This window comes from Nicotiana sylvestris, chromosome 11 (assembly GCF_000393655.2).
Source record: "Nicotiana sylvestris chromosome 11, ASM39365v2, whole genome shotgun sequence".
Taxonomy (NCBI): Eukaryota; Viridiplantae; Streptophyta; class Magnoliopsida; order Solanales; family Solanaceae; genus Nicotiana; species Nicotiana sylvestris.
This window is the reverse complement of record NC_091067.1, coordinates 22,919,663-22,937,186: the sequence shown is the minus strand read 5'-3', so window position 1 is coordinate 22,937,186 and position 17,524 is coordinate 22,919,663. Positions and strand designations below refer to the sequence as shown.

Below are 17,524 nucleotides of genomic sequence, written 5' to 3'. Positions count from 1 at the left end.
ATTTGAACCCTTTATTTGCCTATGTATTATTTGCACTAAAGTCACAATAATTGCCTGGTCGGAAACCACACTAGTGGATCCTTAGTGGTGCCTAACACCTTCCCCTCGGGATAATTTCAAGCCCTTACCCAATCTCTGGTTGTTCAAATCAAACCTTTCTTACTATCCTAATGCACTTAAATCATTAGGTGGCGACTCTTCTATTCAAACCCACTTCCCCGAAGGGAACGAGTTGTCCTTCTAAATGTCATAAACCCGATTTCGCGAGAAAAAAGGGGCGCGATAGGTCTTGGGCAGCTCTGGAGACAAACCGGGTGCTATCAAACTGCCCTGAACTGGATGATGCCCGTGCCCGAGATGAACCACTGGTAGTGCGTCGCTTCTTGGACGATCTCATTGTACCTACACAACAACCACAATTATCATGAATCGGCGGAATAGGTGACCCAAGAGCGGTTACTCAGACTTCACGCGCCCTCTAGGTCACAATTATACTATACAGTTCATTGGGGCAATTCAATGAACACCTCATGTGCATATGCCCCCCAATGGACCAAAGGACCCAATTAAACCCTCATTCCTCACAACTCAACAATATTTTTTCAACCCAACCAACCTAATGTCTTCACATATCACAATTATACCAACAAATACGCATCAATAAGAGTACCTAGAATTCTACTTTCTTACAACTACAAAATAGGAAACAAAGAATGAAAAGAAAAGAAACAAAATCGAAAAGAACAAAACAAAACAAACTAAAAGAAGGGAGTAGAATCATGTACTTACTTGAGAACCTTGTGATGAACGGAGATGGATGATTGAGTGAGTAAAGAGTATGGAGAAGAGAAGGGGGTTTGGTGGAAAAGGGGGAAGGGATGCGTGTTAGAAATTTGGGGAAGGGAAAGGTTTTATTTTCTTTTGTTTTGTGTTGTGTTGTTTATGTTAAGTGAGGGGGATAGAAGAAATGGGGGAATGCGGATGGGGGGGGGGAGGATTTAATTAAAGAAAAAAAAAGACTGATTAAAAAGGGGGGGTGATGTGGGGAGAAACAAAAAAAAAAAATTTCGATATCTGAGTCGCCAGGTCTGTGGCCGGATCTACGGTCAGATCCACGGTCGCGGACAAAACTCTTGTAGAATTTGCGGTCTATCCGCGGTCAGATTCGCAACCACAGATTAGCCGTCCAATTTTTTTTAATGTTTGTACCTTCCTCCGGGATACTTAAGTAACCCCAACGAATACAACAAATCAATGGGTTGCCTCCCATGAAGCACCTGATTTAACATCTCGACATGACGCAGAATAGCGTATTTAAAGTACGCTCGACGCAGAATAGCATATTTAAATTACGCTCAACTTTGGAGGCTCGATCAAATGGGTCATTGACACTTTCTTTGCTTCCTCCATGCCCACATAATGCTTCAAACTATGCCCATTAACTCTAAACGTGCGAGAGTCATTACTCGCAGCAATCTCTACAACACCCGTGGGGTGAATTTCAACCATATGAAAAGGCCCTGACCATCGTGACTTTAATTTGCCCAGAAACAACCTCAGACGTGAGTTATATAGCAATACCATATCTCTGGGTTTAAAATTCCGCTCAATAATATTCCTATCATGCATCATCTTCATTCTCTCCTTGTATAATCTTGTGCTCTCAAAAGCGTGATATCTAAACTCATCAAGCTCGTGCAACTCCGTTACTCTACTTGTTCCAGCTGCTTCACTATCAAGATTCAACTGTCTCAACACCCACCAAGCTTTATGTTCCAACTCTACGGGTAAATGACACGCCTTCTCAAACACCAATTTGTATGGTGACATGGCAATTGGAGTTTTGAAAGCGGTTCGATACGCCCACAGTGCATCATCTAACTTCCTTGCCCAATTTGTTCTAGTTGCATTCACAGTTTTTGTCAGCACACTTTTTATTTCTCTATTCGAGACTTCCACTTGCTCACTTGTTTGTGGATGATATAGGGTGGCCACCTTGTGGTGTACATCATACTTCTCCAACAACTTTGTAAAGGCTCGATTGCAAAAGTGGGTGCCTCCGTCACTGATTATTGCCCTTGGGGTGCCGAATTGGGTGAAAATGTTCTTTCTCAGAAAACCAATTACCCCCTTTGCATCATTTGTAGGGAGTGCTGCAGCTTTCACCCTTTTAGGCACATAGTACACATCGACGAGTATGTACTTATTGCCATATGAGCTGACGAACGGCCCCATAAAGTCGATCCCCCATACATCAAATACTTCTACTTCCTGAATTGGGTTCATAGGCATCTCATATCTGTGGGAAATGTTCCCGGTTCATTGGCATTCATCATAGCCTTTTATACATAGATGTGCATCCTTGAACAGTGTTGGCCAGTAGAACCCCGACTCCAAGACTTTCGCAGCTGTCCTTACTCCCCCGAAGTGCCCACAATATGGTGATGCGTGACATGCCTGCAAAATAGAAGACTTGTCTATATCGGGGATACATCTCCGGATCATGTTATCAACACAAATCCAGAACAGATAAGGCTCATCCCAATAATACATGCGACAATCCTGAAAGAATTTTTTCTTTTGAACAGATGAAAGGTCATAAGGAACAATACCTCTCGCCAGGTAGTTTTCAATGTCTGCATACCATGGCACATCCTCGAGACTCATGGCTAGTAGTTGTTCATCTGGAAAGGTTTCCAGAATCTCTTCTACCACAACCTTCTTTTCAGCTACTTCTAGCCTAGATAAATTATCAGCTACTTGGTTGTCTATTCCTTTTTGATCACGGATCTCCAAATCAAATTCTTGCAGCAGTAGCACCCATCGAATCATGCGCAGTTTTGACTCCTTCTTCTCGATTAAGTACTTGAGAGCAGCATGGTCAGTGTAAACAATTACCTTCGAGACTATCAGGTATGACCTAAATTTGTCAAATGCGAACACCACTGCCAGCATCTCCTTCTCGGTCACAGTGTAATTTAGCTGGGCTCCACTCAACGTTCTACTTGCATAGTATATTGGGTGCATGATTTTATCTTTTTGCTGCCCAAGAACGGCTCCCACAGCATAGTCACTCGCATCACACATCAGCTCAAATGGTTGCTCCCAGTCGGGCGCAACGATGATAGGTGTTATGACCAATCTCTTCTTTAATTCTTCAAAAGCTACCCTGCAGTCATCAGAAAACACAAAAGGGCAATCTTTTTCAAGTAATTTACATAAGAGTTTGCAATTTTGAAAAAATCTTTTATAAATCTCCTATAGAAACCGGCGTGCCCAAGAAAACTTCTGATTGCTTTGACAAAGGTGGGTGGTGGAAGCTTTTATATCACATCAACTTTTGCACGATCCATCTCAATACCTTTACTTGACACTAGGTGCCCCAAGACTATACCTTCCTGTACCATGAAATGACATTTTTCCCAGTTGAGTACTAGATTAGTCTCGATACACCTTTTCAAAACTCGCCTCAAGTTCACAAGGCAATTATCGAATGAATTCCCTACCACTGAGAAGTCATCCATGAAAACCTCCATTATCTCCACTACCATATCTGTGAAGATAGCCATCATGCACCCTTGGAATGTGGCGGGTTCATTGCATAGGCCAAACGACATTCGCCGAAAAGCATAGATTCCATAAGGGCAGGCGAACGACATTTTCTCTCTATCCTCTAGGGCAATGTAAATCTGATTATACCCCAAGTACCCATCCAGGAAGCAAAAGTGAGACCTCCCTGCCAATCTATCTAGCATTTGATCGATGAATGGCAGTGGAAAATGGTCCTTCCTGGTAGCCAAGTTCAAATTCCTATAATCCATACAAATTCGCCAACCTGTGACTGTTCATGTAGAGATCAACTAATTTTTCTCATTTTTCTCTACTGTCATACCTCCCTTTTTTGGTACACACTACACTGGGCTAACCCAGTTGCTGTCAGAGATGGAGAATATGATTCCCACATCTAACCATTTAATCACTTCCTTTTTCACCACTTCCTTCATGTTGGGGTTCAGCCTTCTTTGATGTTTTCTGAAAGGTTTGTGCCCATCATCCAGTAGAACCTTATGCATACAAAAGGCCGGGCCGATCCCCTTAATGTCTGTAATGGTCCACCCAATTGCAGTCTTGCACTTAGTTAGTACCTGTAAAAGCTGTTCTGCCTGCACATCTAATAAATTGGATGATATAATAACATGAAGATTTGAGTTAGGTCCTAAGAATGCATACCTGAGATGAGAGGGCAGTGACTTCAGTTCCAACTTTAGTGGCTCTTCTATTGACGACTTAGCTGGAGGAGTTTTTCTTTCCTCGACGTGCAAAGGCTCAAATTCAAGCTCCCTTTTCCAAAAACCTTGGCCTTCAAGAGCAATTACCCACTCTACCAAGTCTTCATCATTAGCTTCGTCTAAGTTCATGAGACAAGCTGCTAGAGGTTCTTTAATGTTCAATGCTTCATCGTCCTCCTCCAACACTACATCCACCACCTCTATTAGAAAGAAATTGGCAAATTCACTAGGTCTGCGTATAGATTTCTGCACGTTGAATGTTATCTCTTCATCGTTTAATCTCATCTTGAGCTCTCCAGTTTCATAGTTAATTAAAGCTCTCCCAATGGCCAATAATGGTCTTCCCAAAATTATAGGAATTTCCTCGTCAACCGACAATCAAGGATGGCAAAATCTACTGGGAACACAAACTTCCCAACCTACACCAATACATCATCTAGAATCCTAGAGGGCCTCTTCACTGTTCGGTCAGCCAGCTATAATTGCATAGACGTGGGTCTAGCTCTTCCAATGCCTAGTCGTTTGTAGATAGCTAGGGGCATAAGATTTATGCTAGCTCCCAGATCACATAGTGCCTTAGCAAAAGCGAATTTGCTTATCGTGCAAGGGATTGTGAAACTCCCTGGATCAGACAACTTCTCAGCTATGGGTCTCTTCACAACAGCACTACAGGTATGAGGTAGCGTAAAACCAGGCATCTCCTTTAAAGCATAAATCAATGGAATGTTTACTTGAATTTGCTTCAACATCTCCAAAAATTTCTTGTACTACTCATCTTTCTGACACTTGGCCAATCTCTATGGGAATGGTGCTAAAGGCTGCTTCTTCCCTGTGATTTGGTTCTTCTCTTGTTCGGGCACTGCATCCACTGTCAGTTCCGGTGCAGGTTCAGTCTCTTTCACAACCTCTTCTTCTTTGTTGGTGTTCTCTTGCGCATTTTGAACAGTCACCTCAGTTAAACCTGCTGAATCATCTATCTCAATGGGTACTGGCACCAGTGTCTCAGTCGACCTACTTTCACGAGCAATTTCTTGCTCCACGTCTAAGTTTCTGCCATTTTGGAGACTCACTACCATCAGCTGCTTCAGGCCATGCTCTTTTGGATTGATTTAGGTGTCTGTAGGTAACGTCCCATGAGGATAATTATTTAGGGCTATGGAAATCTGTCCTAACTGGATCTTGATATTCTTAATCGCTGACTCATGTGAGTCTACTATGGCAGCTAGTTTTCCAGTGGACCCAATCACTTGTTTCATCATACCCTCAAGTTTAGAAAACCCATCTTCATGTCACACAATCTGTTTTTGTGGAGGTTATTGATAAGCCTGCTGCTGATTTTGCTGGTTGTACCCTTTTTTCTTTTGGTAAGGCATTATTTGCCCCTATGGTTGCATAGCCCCATGATTATTGTTGTTATTGTACTACCGCTGAGCTGGTCTGTATTGTTGATTCTGCTGACCCCAATTCTGACCACCTAGTCTCGGTCCCCCGTAGTTGGCCACATAATTCATGTTCTCCTGATATTGTTGATTCTCACTTTCAGCACTTCATGAACCTACATATGGTTGGTTAATGCATGATGTACATAGACCTCCATTGGTTGCATCAACTATGTGTACCTGTTGCTTCTGGCCTGATTCTTCAACCTTTTTGGTGAGGATGCTCATTTGTGTCATCAGAGTGGCCATAGTTTTAGCTATGGAGTTAGCCGAGTCTTGAGCCAATGAGTGAACCACATGAGTGATTGAAACATTTCTTGTTGTCCATCATGAGTTTTGTGCCATCTTGTCAAGTAGGATCTTACTCTCTCTGAATGTCTTGCTCAAAAATGCTCCACCCGCTGAAGCATCAACATTGGCTTTTAAACTATCTGCCAAACCCATGTAGAATCTCTGCCCTAATATCTGCTCCGGAATACCATGATGTGGACATGTAACCAACAGACCCTTGAATGTCTCCCACGTTTCGTGTAGCGTCTCAGTTAGTTTTTGTTTGAAGCTCAATATCTCATCAATTTGCTGAGCAGTCTTGTTGGGTGGATGAAATTTGCTCAAATATTGCTTGAATAATTCCTCCCAAGTAGTGATGAAGTTTATGGGGAGTGAATTAAGCCAAGTCAGAGCTGCTCCTATCACTGAGAATAGAAACAACAGGAAACGTATTGCTTTCAGTGTCACGTTGTGTTGCCTCTGCATGGCACAAATTGATAGGAAATGCTTGAGATGCTGCTGAGGATCTTCAACGTATGAACCAAAGAATAGTCCCTTGTTCTGCAATAGATGTAGCATGTTATTTGTGATCTGGAATGAATCTGCATGTATCTGAGGGACTACAATAGCAGTTGCTAAGTTATCAGCTGTGGGTTGTGCCCAATCATATAGTGCTGCTTCTGGCACAAGAGGTGCCACACCCTGATCATTTGGGTCATTTGCATTATTTCTGTTGTTTGGGTCATTCACGTTGTCTCTGTTGTTTAGATTATCGTCTTCCATGTCTGGTTCAATTCTTTCGGTTGAGTTCTGTTGTTGTTTGCCTTTCCTGTTTGTACCGTTCAATGCCTTGAACACCTTCTCAGGATCTAATAATGCTTCGAACAATTCTCCAGTTCTTGAGGAGTTTCTAGGCATGCACCTGTAACAACCACGACCACAAACGCTATAATTTCAATGGTCAGTTTAAATTGAAGAAAAATTAACTACACTAAGAATTTTTGCACTTCTTTTTAACTGCAATCTATAACCGTTAATTCCCCGGCAACGATGCCAAAATTTGATCACGCCCAACTGTGCCTTATAAAAAGGACAAAGCGATTGCTATAAATATATTTCGGTTAATAAGTCCGGAGTCGAATCCCACAAGGAATTAACCTATCGATCACAGCTATTGGATTCACAGAAATTCATGTATTCAATCTTCTAAGATATTTGAGTGACAAATTGGGTGTTTATTAACTAAATATTACGTAGTAAAAATGCAGTAATTAAAAACTAGCTATAAACTGGTTGTAAGCAAGAATGAGAATGGTCTAAGGTTATGATTTTCCCTCTTATCGGAATCCTTTCCGCTATGTTTGATATAAATTTACCTAAGTCTTCTCTATCAATCATGAGCACTCTGACTGTCGTAACTCTCTCCCGAGTAATTACAACAATATACTAGACATATTCTCCCAAATTATGCTAGCTGGCCTTAGTTAAAACTCACTTAGATCGCACCCAAGGTTTCATTATTCGTAATCCCACCTTTAAACCCTTCGTATTGATCCCTCATATACGTTAGGAGTGATGTTGTTCAACAACTACATCAATATACAGTCTCTCCCGAGTAATGCATACTAAATAGGTACATCCGATTGAGGGCCCTTCAATCAACAACAATCACAATATAGCTGAACAAATAGAGAAATTATCAAGGCAAATCTATATTAACATATCAGAAATTCATCCTCCAAGAGGTTCCATCAAAACCCTAGATTAGAAGTTTATCTGCGCATAATTGTTTTCATAATCATAATGATATAATTCATTCTCAATGATAAAAATAAGAGGAAGAAAGGTAAAAACTCTATGCCAAATCTTCTACCTTGCTTCTTGCCTGTTCTTGCCTTCAAAAACAAACTTCAAAAACCTCGATATCCTTTATTTGGGAAAGCTGGGATTTTTATAGGTCAAGAAGATTCGTCCTGTAAATTACAAAATTGACCTTGCAATGTTTGGCTCCGAGCACCCATCCGTGGCCGCGGATGGACCGCAAATTGACTGCGGACCTGGGCGCGGATTTCATCCGTGCTCTTTCTTCTCTTTTTCGATCATGTTGTCCTCCGATTGGCCTTCTATGCTCCATATTGACTCCAAAACATTATTTTAGCTTTCTCCTAGCTCGGAGTGGCTTCTACAAAGCAATAAACTCGTAATTAGAGCATTTTGTTATCTTTTACAATCAAACATAGGTAGAGTAATAAAATGTATTTACCTAGCAAGTCTAGGAGAAAATGCAATGAATTGTTTCAAGACTGACTCGAATTGCTTTTTTTCTTTTATTGAATTGGGCATCTTCATGTGTCAAAGATGCGAGTCTTAGTTCCTAGTTTATCTGAATCAGGTGTGTCCGAGTTGCAGTCTTATGTATGTAAGAGGGCTAAGCATATTATAAAGTGTAAATATTAGCTAACTTACATGATTATAATCTATTATCAGAGACATTCACTTAGGGTTCTAGATTTTCTTCTAAATTTTATTATTCAGACTACTTTTGTTTATTTTAATCAAACCTATCATTAATTTTTCTTTACTTATTATTATTTTCATATTCCGATGTTTGTTTTTCCTAGATCCCACTTGAGGGATCATACTGGGTTGTTGTTGTTGTTGTATCCTCCATTCATGTGCGCATTGTTAGATTTTATATATTAAATAAAATGAGTGTGAATGAAAAATAAAGGAGGAAAATAAAATTTTGAATTGGTTCCTTTTACGCAGAAACTTTGTCCCTCATTGGATAGGAAGAGGAACATTCTTGTGCTTTTATATGGTAGCACTTTTTCTAGCTCTTAAAGAGTTGAGAAGAGAGTAATCCTCGCACTGTCTTCGTAGTCGCTCACTCGCATCGGCTTCGGCTTCGAATTTTGTCAATTGATATGATTGATTGATAAAGTTGCACTTATTGGAACTCAATTTTGTTGGCTACAAATAGTTATGATTAGCCTCATTTCTTAACCACCAAAAATCTGCAAACTCTCCCCTCTTCCTTCTGTATTTCTGCATTATTTTTTTAAAGCAAAATGTATGCATCCAGTGTGATTTGCTTCACCACTTGAGTTCGCTGAAGTTTTGTGTTTTGCAGTACCGCCATCACAGAATAGTTATTCCATTCTATCCTCGGAGGATTTAATCCGAAACCTTGGCAATATGAGGAGAATAAATTCCTTAACGACACACAAAAAACTTGTGGGCTCGAAATTTTCTATTTTTTTTATAAAACTAATGTCTTCTGTTTTTTATTTATTTATTTTTGAACGCAATATATTAACATAAATCTCCCCTCAAAAGTTCATACAAACAAAGGATAGACCTATAAGCTTTACTTTTACTTTAACACATGTAGCTAACTAAGTATTTAACGTTTTTACGGCTCTTTGCCAGATATCAAGCATTCTCCTCAGTTACCACTCAATTAGAGCAGCAACAATTTTACGATGTATTTTATTTGGACAGTGCTATTTAATTTAGTGTTAGTTTTTAAAATTATATAATATGTACTCAGTTTTGACAAATATCAGACAAAATTTGCTTTTTTATGGTTGTACAATCGTATTTTCGAATTTATACAATTGAAATAATGCTTTGAAAAAGTGAGTCTTGAATTTCAAATATGAACAATGAGTTTAAATCAAGTGGGTGTCGTTGAAAAAGTTTGGATACGTCAACAAATCATTATTATTGCAAGCTTGATGAAGTAGGACTTAAACTTTGAATATGAAAAGTGAGTTAAATCAAATTGGTGAATGGTGATATTGATATTAGCAAATCACTATTGTGCAAAATGAGTTTGTTAGATGTGTTGTTGTTTTGACAAATTAATGATTATGATTTGTTCTTTATAATATTTGAAACTTATGTTTCAAATTTAAGTTCATTGGGAGTAGATTTAGATATTAAATCATGTGTTGAACTATTAAAATGCAAAAAATTAGTTGTTGTTGCTTAGGAGAATTGTCCACCAAAACTTCATTCAAGGTGAAGCCAGAATTTGAAGTTTATGAATACTGAACTTGACATCGAATCCCTCGCTGGTCATAATTACTGGGTTAGCAATTAAATATTATACTTATTCAATAAATTTTCCAATGAATCTATTTAGAAATAAATCTAATATAAATACAAGATTTAATACGACATCTAAAAATAGCGCGGTATAGCTAGTTTTTGGACTGGTCATTCAAAAATAGCCAGCGTTTACGAAGTCAATAAAAAATACCCACTATTTTGCTGCAACAGAGACCGGTCCAGCATAATATACTGGAGTTCGGTGCACCTGTGTATGAACTCCAACATATTATGCTGGACCGGTATACTTTGCTGACTCCAGTATAATATACTGGAGACTGGAGCACCGGTGCTCCAAACTCCAGCATATTATACTGGACAATTATACTTGCTGGAACTCCAGTATATTATGCTGGAGTTCTAGTGTACTTATGCTGGAACTCCATTATATTATGCTGGAGTTCAAACATACTTATGCTGGAACTCCAGTATAATATACTGGCGTATTTTTCTGGTTTTGAACAATGTTTTTGCTCAGATTTATCTTTACACGAAAAGTGGCTAAATTTCGATTACTTTTGAAATTGGGCTATTTTTGAACGACCAGTTATAAATCTGGCTATTTTTGAATTTCTCCCCAAATTCTAACTGTCAAAGTGTAGAAATAGCCGTTTTAAGACCTCTATTTAAGACATGCCCTAGGTACATAAAATTTTACAAATTAACCACTTTGAAATAATTTCAGAATACAAGCATGAAATTACAAAAAAGAAAATGTCTAACGTTTAATGTTAAGAAGCAAATGATATATACCCCATAATTATCCCAGAACCTGGTATCACGAGTGCATGAGCATTTACCAGGGAATGAAATAAAACATAGTAACTGTCCGAAATACAAAGTGGACAGAAATGAAAAATACAGTACAATACTCTGAAGGAGACTCTGCTGGCTGTGAGTCGTCTCAAATAATGTAGCTCACCTAAGTTTCCGTATCAACCATGCCTCTATGCCACTAAGCCACTAGCCACACGTGAACCTGTGCAACAAAAATGCACAACAAGTGTAGTATGAGTACGAAAACAACGTGTACCCAGTGAGTATCCCGTCTAATCTAGAAGAAGTAGACACGAGAGGTCGACTTCGATACTTACTAGTGGTCCAATGATAATATAGTAAATATGTGAGAAAATCATGGATTTCATAAAGCAAGAATAAACTCATAAAGCCAGAAAGCAGGTAAACAACTTCTCAAATAATAAAAGATTTTCAAAGATTTACTTTTCTTTATCTTTATCTTTTTGTCTCTGGCCAGGAAAGGCAAGTATCAACATTTATAATTCTCAGGCAAGCAATATAAGCATGCGCTTATCATGCCGAGGTCGTATGGCCCTATCCAACATAAATGTAAAATGTGCATTGCCGAGGGTCGAACGGCGAACCATAGGTGGATCTATTACCCCGCTTGTGAATCATACATGCGATGCGGTAAAATATAAATAAACAATCACCCCGCTCGCGAATCATACATGCGACGTAGGTACACATAAAAACACACATTCAAATAGTCAATCAAAACTTCATCAGGGAGACAATTTTTCAAGGAAGTGTCAATTTCTCTTTTACAAGCCGAGAAAATGAACTTTAACTCTTTTAGAAAATCATTTACCACTTTGATGCAATTAAAGCAATTTAAACTGTCAATAAGGTTACCATTATTACAAGTAAAGCATGCTTTTTGTGTCCTAAACTATCCGGACATAAGCATAATAGTAGCTACGCACGGGCTCTCGTCACCTCGTGCGTACGTAGTCCCCACAATTAGGAGCACATATTCAATTAATTCACCTATGGGGACAATTTCCTCTTACAAGGTTAGAAAGGAGACTCACCTCGCTCCGAAGATCCATAACCGGCATTCCACGCCCTTCCGAAGACTCAAATCGATGCACAATGCTCCAAAACTAGCCAATAATTATGCAAATCCATTAATATATGCTCTAATACTTACAACAATTCAATTTAGATAAATTTCTAACTCCGTTCGAAAAGTTGACAAAATCGCCCTCGGGCTCATGTGCCCGGATTCCGGAGAAAACTCACAAAATCTGACAACCCATTCCGATACGAGTTCTACCATACCAATTTTATCAAATTTCGATAACAACTTGACCTCCAAATCTTGAATTTTCGTTCTTGAAAAGTTTTACAAAAATCTTGATTTCTTCCATTTAAATCCGAAATAAATGATGAATATAACCATAGAATCATGAAGTGTAACTACTTTCGGATATAGAACACTTACCCCAATCCATATGGTGAAAATCGCCTCAAAGACCGCTTCAATCCGAGCTCCATAGCTCCAAATATGACAAAAATGACCGAAACCTTGAAATATAGCTTCTACCCAGGTATTTACTCTTCGTGATCGCGGAAAATTCTTTGCAATTGCGAAGCACAACATTTCTCAGCCAAAATTTACCTTTCGCAATCGTGGAAAATTCTCCATGACCGCGAAGAACAAATGCTCAGCTCTTCCAGACAGTCTCTAGTATAATGGCTATAACATTTTGTACAAAATTCCAAATTGCAAATGGTTTAACTTTTTGAAAACTAGACTCCAAGAAATAGAACTTTTATGCTTTTATCATCTACAGTTCCTTATATATTATAATATATAAGCTTCCAAAATCAGCCATGTGCAGCACAAATTTCTTCTTCGCGATTTCCAAAGTCTTCTCGGATAGGCTGTAGTGTACCACCTATAACTTTTTGTGCACAACTCCAAATGCCAAATGGTTTGATTTTGTGAAAACTAGACACAAAGATCTACAACTATTGTTTTTAGATCATCTCTAAATTCCTTATATATTGCAAGATACAAGCTTCCAAAGTCGGGTTAGTGCAGCAGAAACTTTCCTCTATGCGATCGCAAAAGACCTTACGCGATCGCGAATCACTGGCCATTTTCTCCCATTTTACTCATGGCGATCGTGACCAGTTCCCCGCGATCGCGTAGCACACTGCTATAGCCAAAGACCAGCAGCTAAAAACGGTCTAGAAATGGCCCGAAGGCACCCCGAAACTCACCCGAGCCCCTCGGGACCCTGTCCGAACATACCAACAAGTCTCAAAACATATCACGGACTTAGTCGAGGCCTCAAATCACATCAAACAACGCTAAAACTATGAATCGCACTCCAATCCAAGCTTAATGAACTTTAGAATTTCAAACTTCTATATTCGATGCCGAAACCTATCAAATCACATCCGATTGATCTCAAATTTTGTACATAAGTCATATTCGACATTGCGGGCCTACTCCAACTTCCGGAATCGGAATCCGACCCCGGTGTCAAAAAGTCCACTTCTGGTCAAAGTCCTCAAAAACCTTCAAATTTCTATCTTTAGCCAAATGACTCCAAAATGACCCACGGACCTCCGAATTCACTTCCGATCATGCTCCCAATACCAGAATCACCATACGGAGCTATTCCCAGACTCAGAATCCCAAATGGACATCGATAACACTGAAATACACTTCAACCCAAACTTATGAAATTCTTTCAAAAATGCCAACTTCCACAATAGGTGCCGAAACATTCCCTGGTCTTCCAAAATCCGATTCGGACATACGCCCAAGTCCGAAATCATCATACGAACCTGTTGGAATCTTCAAATCCCGATTCCGAGGTCGTTTACTCAAAAATTCAATCTTAGTCCATTCTTTCACCTTAAAGCTTTCTAATTGAGAATTTCCTTTCCAAATCAACTCCGAGCTTCCCAAAATTCAATTTCGACCATGTGTACAAGTCATAATGCCTGAAGTGAAGCTGCTCATGGACTCAAACCGCCGAAGAACGCGCTAAAGATCAAAATGACCGGTTGGTTCGTTACATTCTCTCCCACTTAAACATACGTTCGTCCTCGAACGTGCTAAGAACTGCACAGGAGTTGTCCGAAATCACTGTTTAACACCTCGTGCAACTACATGTGCTACCACAACTCAGTTGAGCACATTAGCTCGATCAAATCTGAAGATATTCTCTTTCATTTAGGCAAATAAATCTAGAGCCAAATTTTAACATCCGGAATTCTCTACCAGGCCTGCTTCCAACATACGAATACCGTATCAATCACCACACGAGGCACCCATACATGATTGCATACCTTTGCTGAATCCACAATATGCATTGCATAACCCACATGACCATAATAATATCCTCTGATAATAACCGCCAAAATTCAACAAATCTCACGCTCACAACACAGCTCATGACACATATAAGTCCTGTTCCAACTCTTGCAACACATATCGGTCACAAGCACACTAAGTGCATAATACCATACCTGGGGAAACATATAGCGCCATAAGCTACAAAACTCAAGCAAAACTGAGATGCGATATACGATCTGAATCTCAAGAGCAATCCTGCTCATATAACATCATCTCTAAGCGGAACCTCAACACATAAGAAATTCACCAAGCCGTCTTACAACTCACACGCCGCAATATATCATTATATGAAATAGCTGATGACGAAATAACACCCTGACTACTCTTCCATAAGGAGCGCATTACTAAAATGAACACATCTGGTCTGATATAGAGCCCATATTCACATTTAAATCCATCCACAGACGTCACGCTGATTCCGATCACACTGAACTAGGCTAATAACCTTTCAAAGGTTCGTAATGACCCCCTTTTTTCTCATAACACAAGAACAACCATCATAACTGGAGTAATCCTCCACAGTCCACAACCCAATAAACAGAGTGCTCTCCAGGCATAAATTCTCAAATTAACGATATCACCACAATCTTCATACTTGGTTTAATTCTTCAATCAATCAAGTGACTACATGCCACACTTATACAACCTTACCATGGGGCATGCTCCTACGACCTTCCGTAACAGATAACAGGTCTGTACATCCAAACCACCGGCTGCACTAATGCTGAAAAGCGATCAACAATCCTTAACCAGGATACAAAGCCTTTTTCACAAAACACCGATCTCAGGTGACGCTGAGGACAATACCAACTTACTTTAAACATCCAAACTCCTTTCCTGCTCATCTGAGCTCGTGACATCCTTGTCAATACCGAATCACAACCTTGATCCTCACTTCAAATTCCATACCACTCACTACACCCAACATGCCCATATATGATAGAACACAATTTTCGTCATAACCCCGGAACCACTAGTAGATTAACACTTTATCATATAATAACTTTTCACTTAACTCACTTCAGGAGAACCATAGCAACACACAAGTGAATTCTCATAACCGTAGAATATGCAAATCTCTAAGTAGTGGTCTAAGCCACCATAGCCCTTCCGGGATCCGCCTACACATACATGCCATAATACTTGAATACTTCCAAATATAATCAATTACGGCGGCCGTCGAGCCCCGCATGTATCGCCATCACTACGCCGATTCAGCCATGGCTAACCAATCTATCTTCTTCTAGTTCATCCTTAACTTGCCTTAGAGATAATAATAGTTCCATATCTTACATCGCCAACCTAAATCCGTACTCACCTTGAGTGACTCCATTCCACGAGACCACCATATCTCCAAACCTATGAATCATTTCATACACCCCTAGCACGCACATTCGCATCTTCAACTGATACACCCGTTCTGATAACTCCTTTACAAATCCAAAGTCTTATGATAACTCCTCCCAATGCTACACTGCAAGTCAAAAATATCATAGAACATTCTGAGCCTCTTATCATAAGCTGTTACAAAAGCTCGATTCTTAACCATACTACGGGCTTGAATCCTTAGGCACCATATTTTTTTAAATCCTTTGAATTCCCTAGGACCGTTGTTGAGAGCCACCCACTCTGACTTGGTCCCGAATATAATCAACTCCATGAATCTTCTAGCACACGAACACCCTATCGACGAAGCACCCGGCCAAATCACTTTCCTTGCAACCCGAATCTTTACAAAGCATTAATCTTGAACCTTCCCCGAAGTCTGAACATAAGTCAATAAGTGTCACACCTTCTTATTACCACCCGGGAAGGATTATAAGGGAGTTTTTTCCAATTAAAGTGACAATAACCGAAACGGGATTATTTATTCAAATTCAGAGTCGCTACTTGGGATAATTTATGGTGTCCCAAGTCACCGATTGAAATCCCAAATCGAGAAAATTTGACTCTATTTAAAAGTCTGCGAACCAGAAATTCTAGATAAGGAATTCTGTTAACCCGGGAGAAGGTGTTAGGCATTCTCAGGTTTCGTGGTTTTAGCACAATCGCTTAAACTATTAATATTGGACGATTTATCTGATTAATTACATGTTTTAACCTATTGTGTATTTTTAGCTTTATAACTACTTTTACTTATTATAAATCGCTTTTTAAGATTTATGGAATTATTTCTTTAACAAGTTACGATTGTCGTACACTTATTTATTTTGGAACACGCCGCGAACCACGCTGCATGAAATGCACCCACGATTCAAGACATGTGTATTTTTATTTAACATTAGAAGTTATGGTCGGGTCATATGAAATACACACCCGAATTTGGGAATTAGGCATCATAACTATGTCATGGGAATCGTACCCATAATTACGATGGTTTATTAATCGCGCCTAAAGCAAACTACGAACATTTGTCATTTTTATATCTAGGTCATGAAATTAACATGAGGGCCATGAATGATTAAATTGTGAATGGCACACCTCGGACTATATTGAGAACAATTTTATTATTACGAAAAAGTTTGATCAAAGTTGCGCGAACGCATACTCCGAAGTCACGCGAAGGTGTACACAATCACGCTAACCAGTAAAATACTGCAAACTACCAACAGTCCAAACCAAGATGAAAATTAAGATTATCCAATTATTTGTCATCTGTAATATCAGATATTAGATCTCCAACGCTTCAGTTCCAAAACCATGTTTTGCTTCTTCACAAATTAAAGTAGTCCAATTAACGACATTTCCATCTTTCATCATATCGCCAACCGAGAAGCAAAATTAAAGAATCCACAACTATCAACATCTGATTTTTGTTTTGCATTAGGAAATGAGCTTCTTGATAAGCTTGCAACAGTAGAGGTCATGAAATTAACAAATTTAAACCAAACTAATGATACCTAACAATTAACAAACAGAGGGAATCAATCCAATCTTCACGACTAAAATGAAATAAACAAAAATACACCTATATGTTCATGCATCATATCTTAACAAAGAAATAGTGTGAGAAACGAACCTTCACGATACTGCTTTGACGCTCGACTAACAGACATGGACTCGAACAGAAAATGTAGCGGCGCCGGAACTTCGCCGGCGACCTATGAGTTTACCCGGAATCTCCAACTAAAACAATGCCTAGCAAAAATCGGTACTTGGACCTCATAACTTACATGGAATGGGGTTGTTGGGTTTGGTTTTCACTGAATTTTGACGTGAGTTGGGAGCTGATT

The 17,524-nt window shown here is 39.3% G+C and overlaps 1 protein-coding gene and 1 non-coding gene across 2 annotated transcripts; one reads left to right on the top strand and one right to left on the bottom strand.

Moving 5' to 3' along the window:
• Positions 1–1,344: 1,344 nt before the first annotated feature.
• On the bottom strand, positions 1,345–2,292 carry LOC138880815 (uncharacterized). Its single transcript, XM_070160994.1, has one exon. It carries the CDS (start codon positions 2,290–2,292, stop codon positions 1,345–1,347), a length of 948 nt encoding a protein of 315 aa, XP_070017095.1.
• A 3,911-nt stretch (positions 2,293–6,203) lies between these two features.
• LOC138882467 (small nucleolar RNA R71) lies at positions 6,204–6,309 on the top strand. The gene has a single exon (XR_011404070.1). It is a non-coding gene; the product is annotated as a small nucleolar RNA R71 (small nucleolar RNA).
• Positions 6,310–17,524: the final 11,215 nt, after the last annotated feature.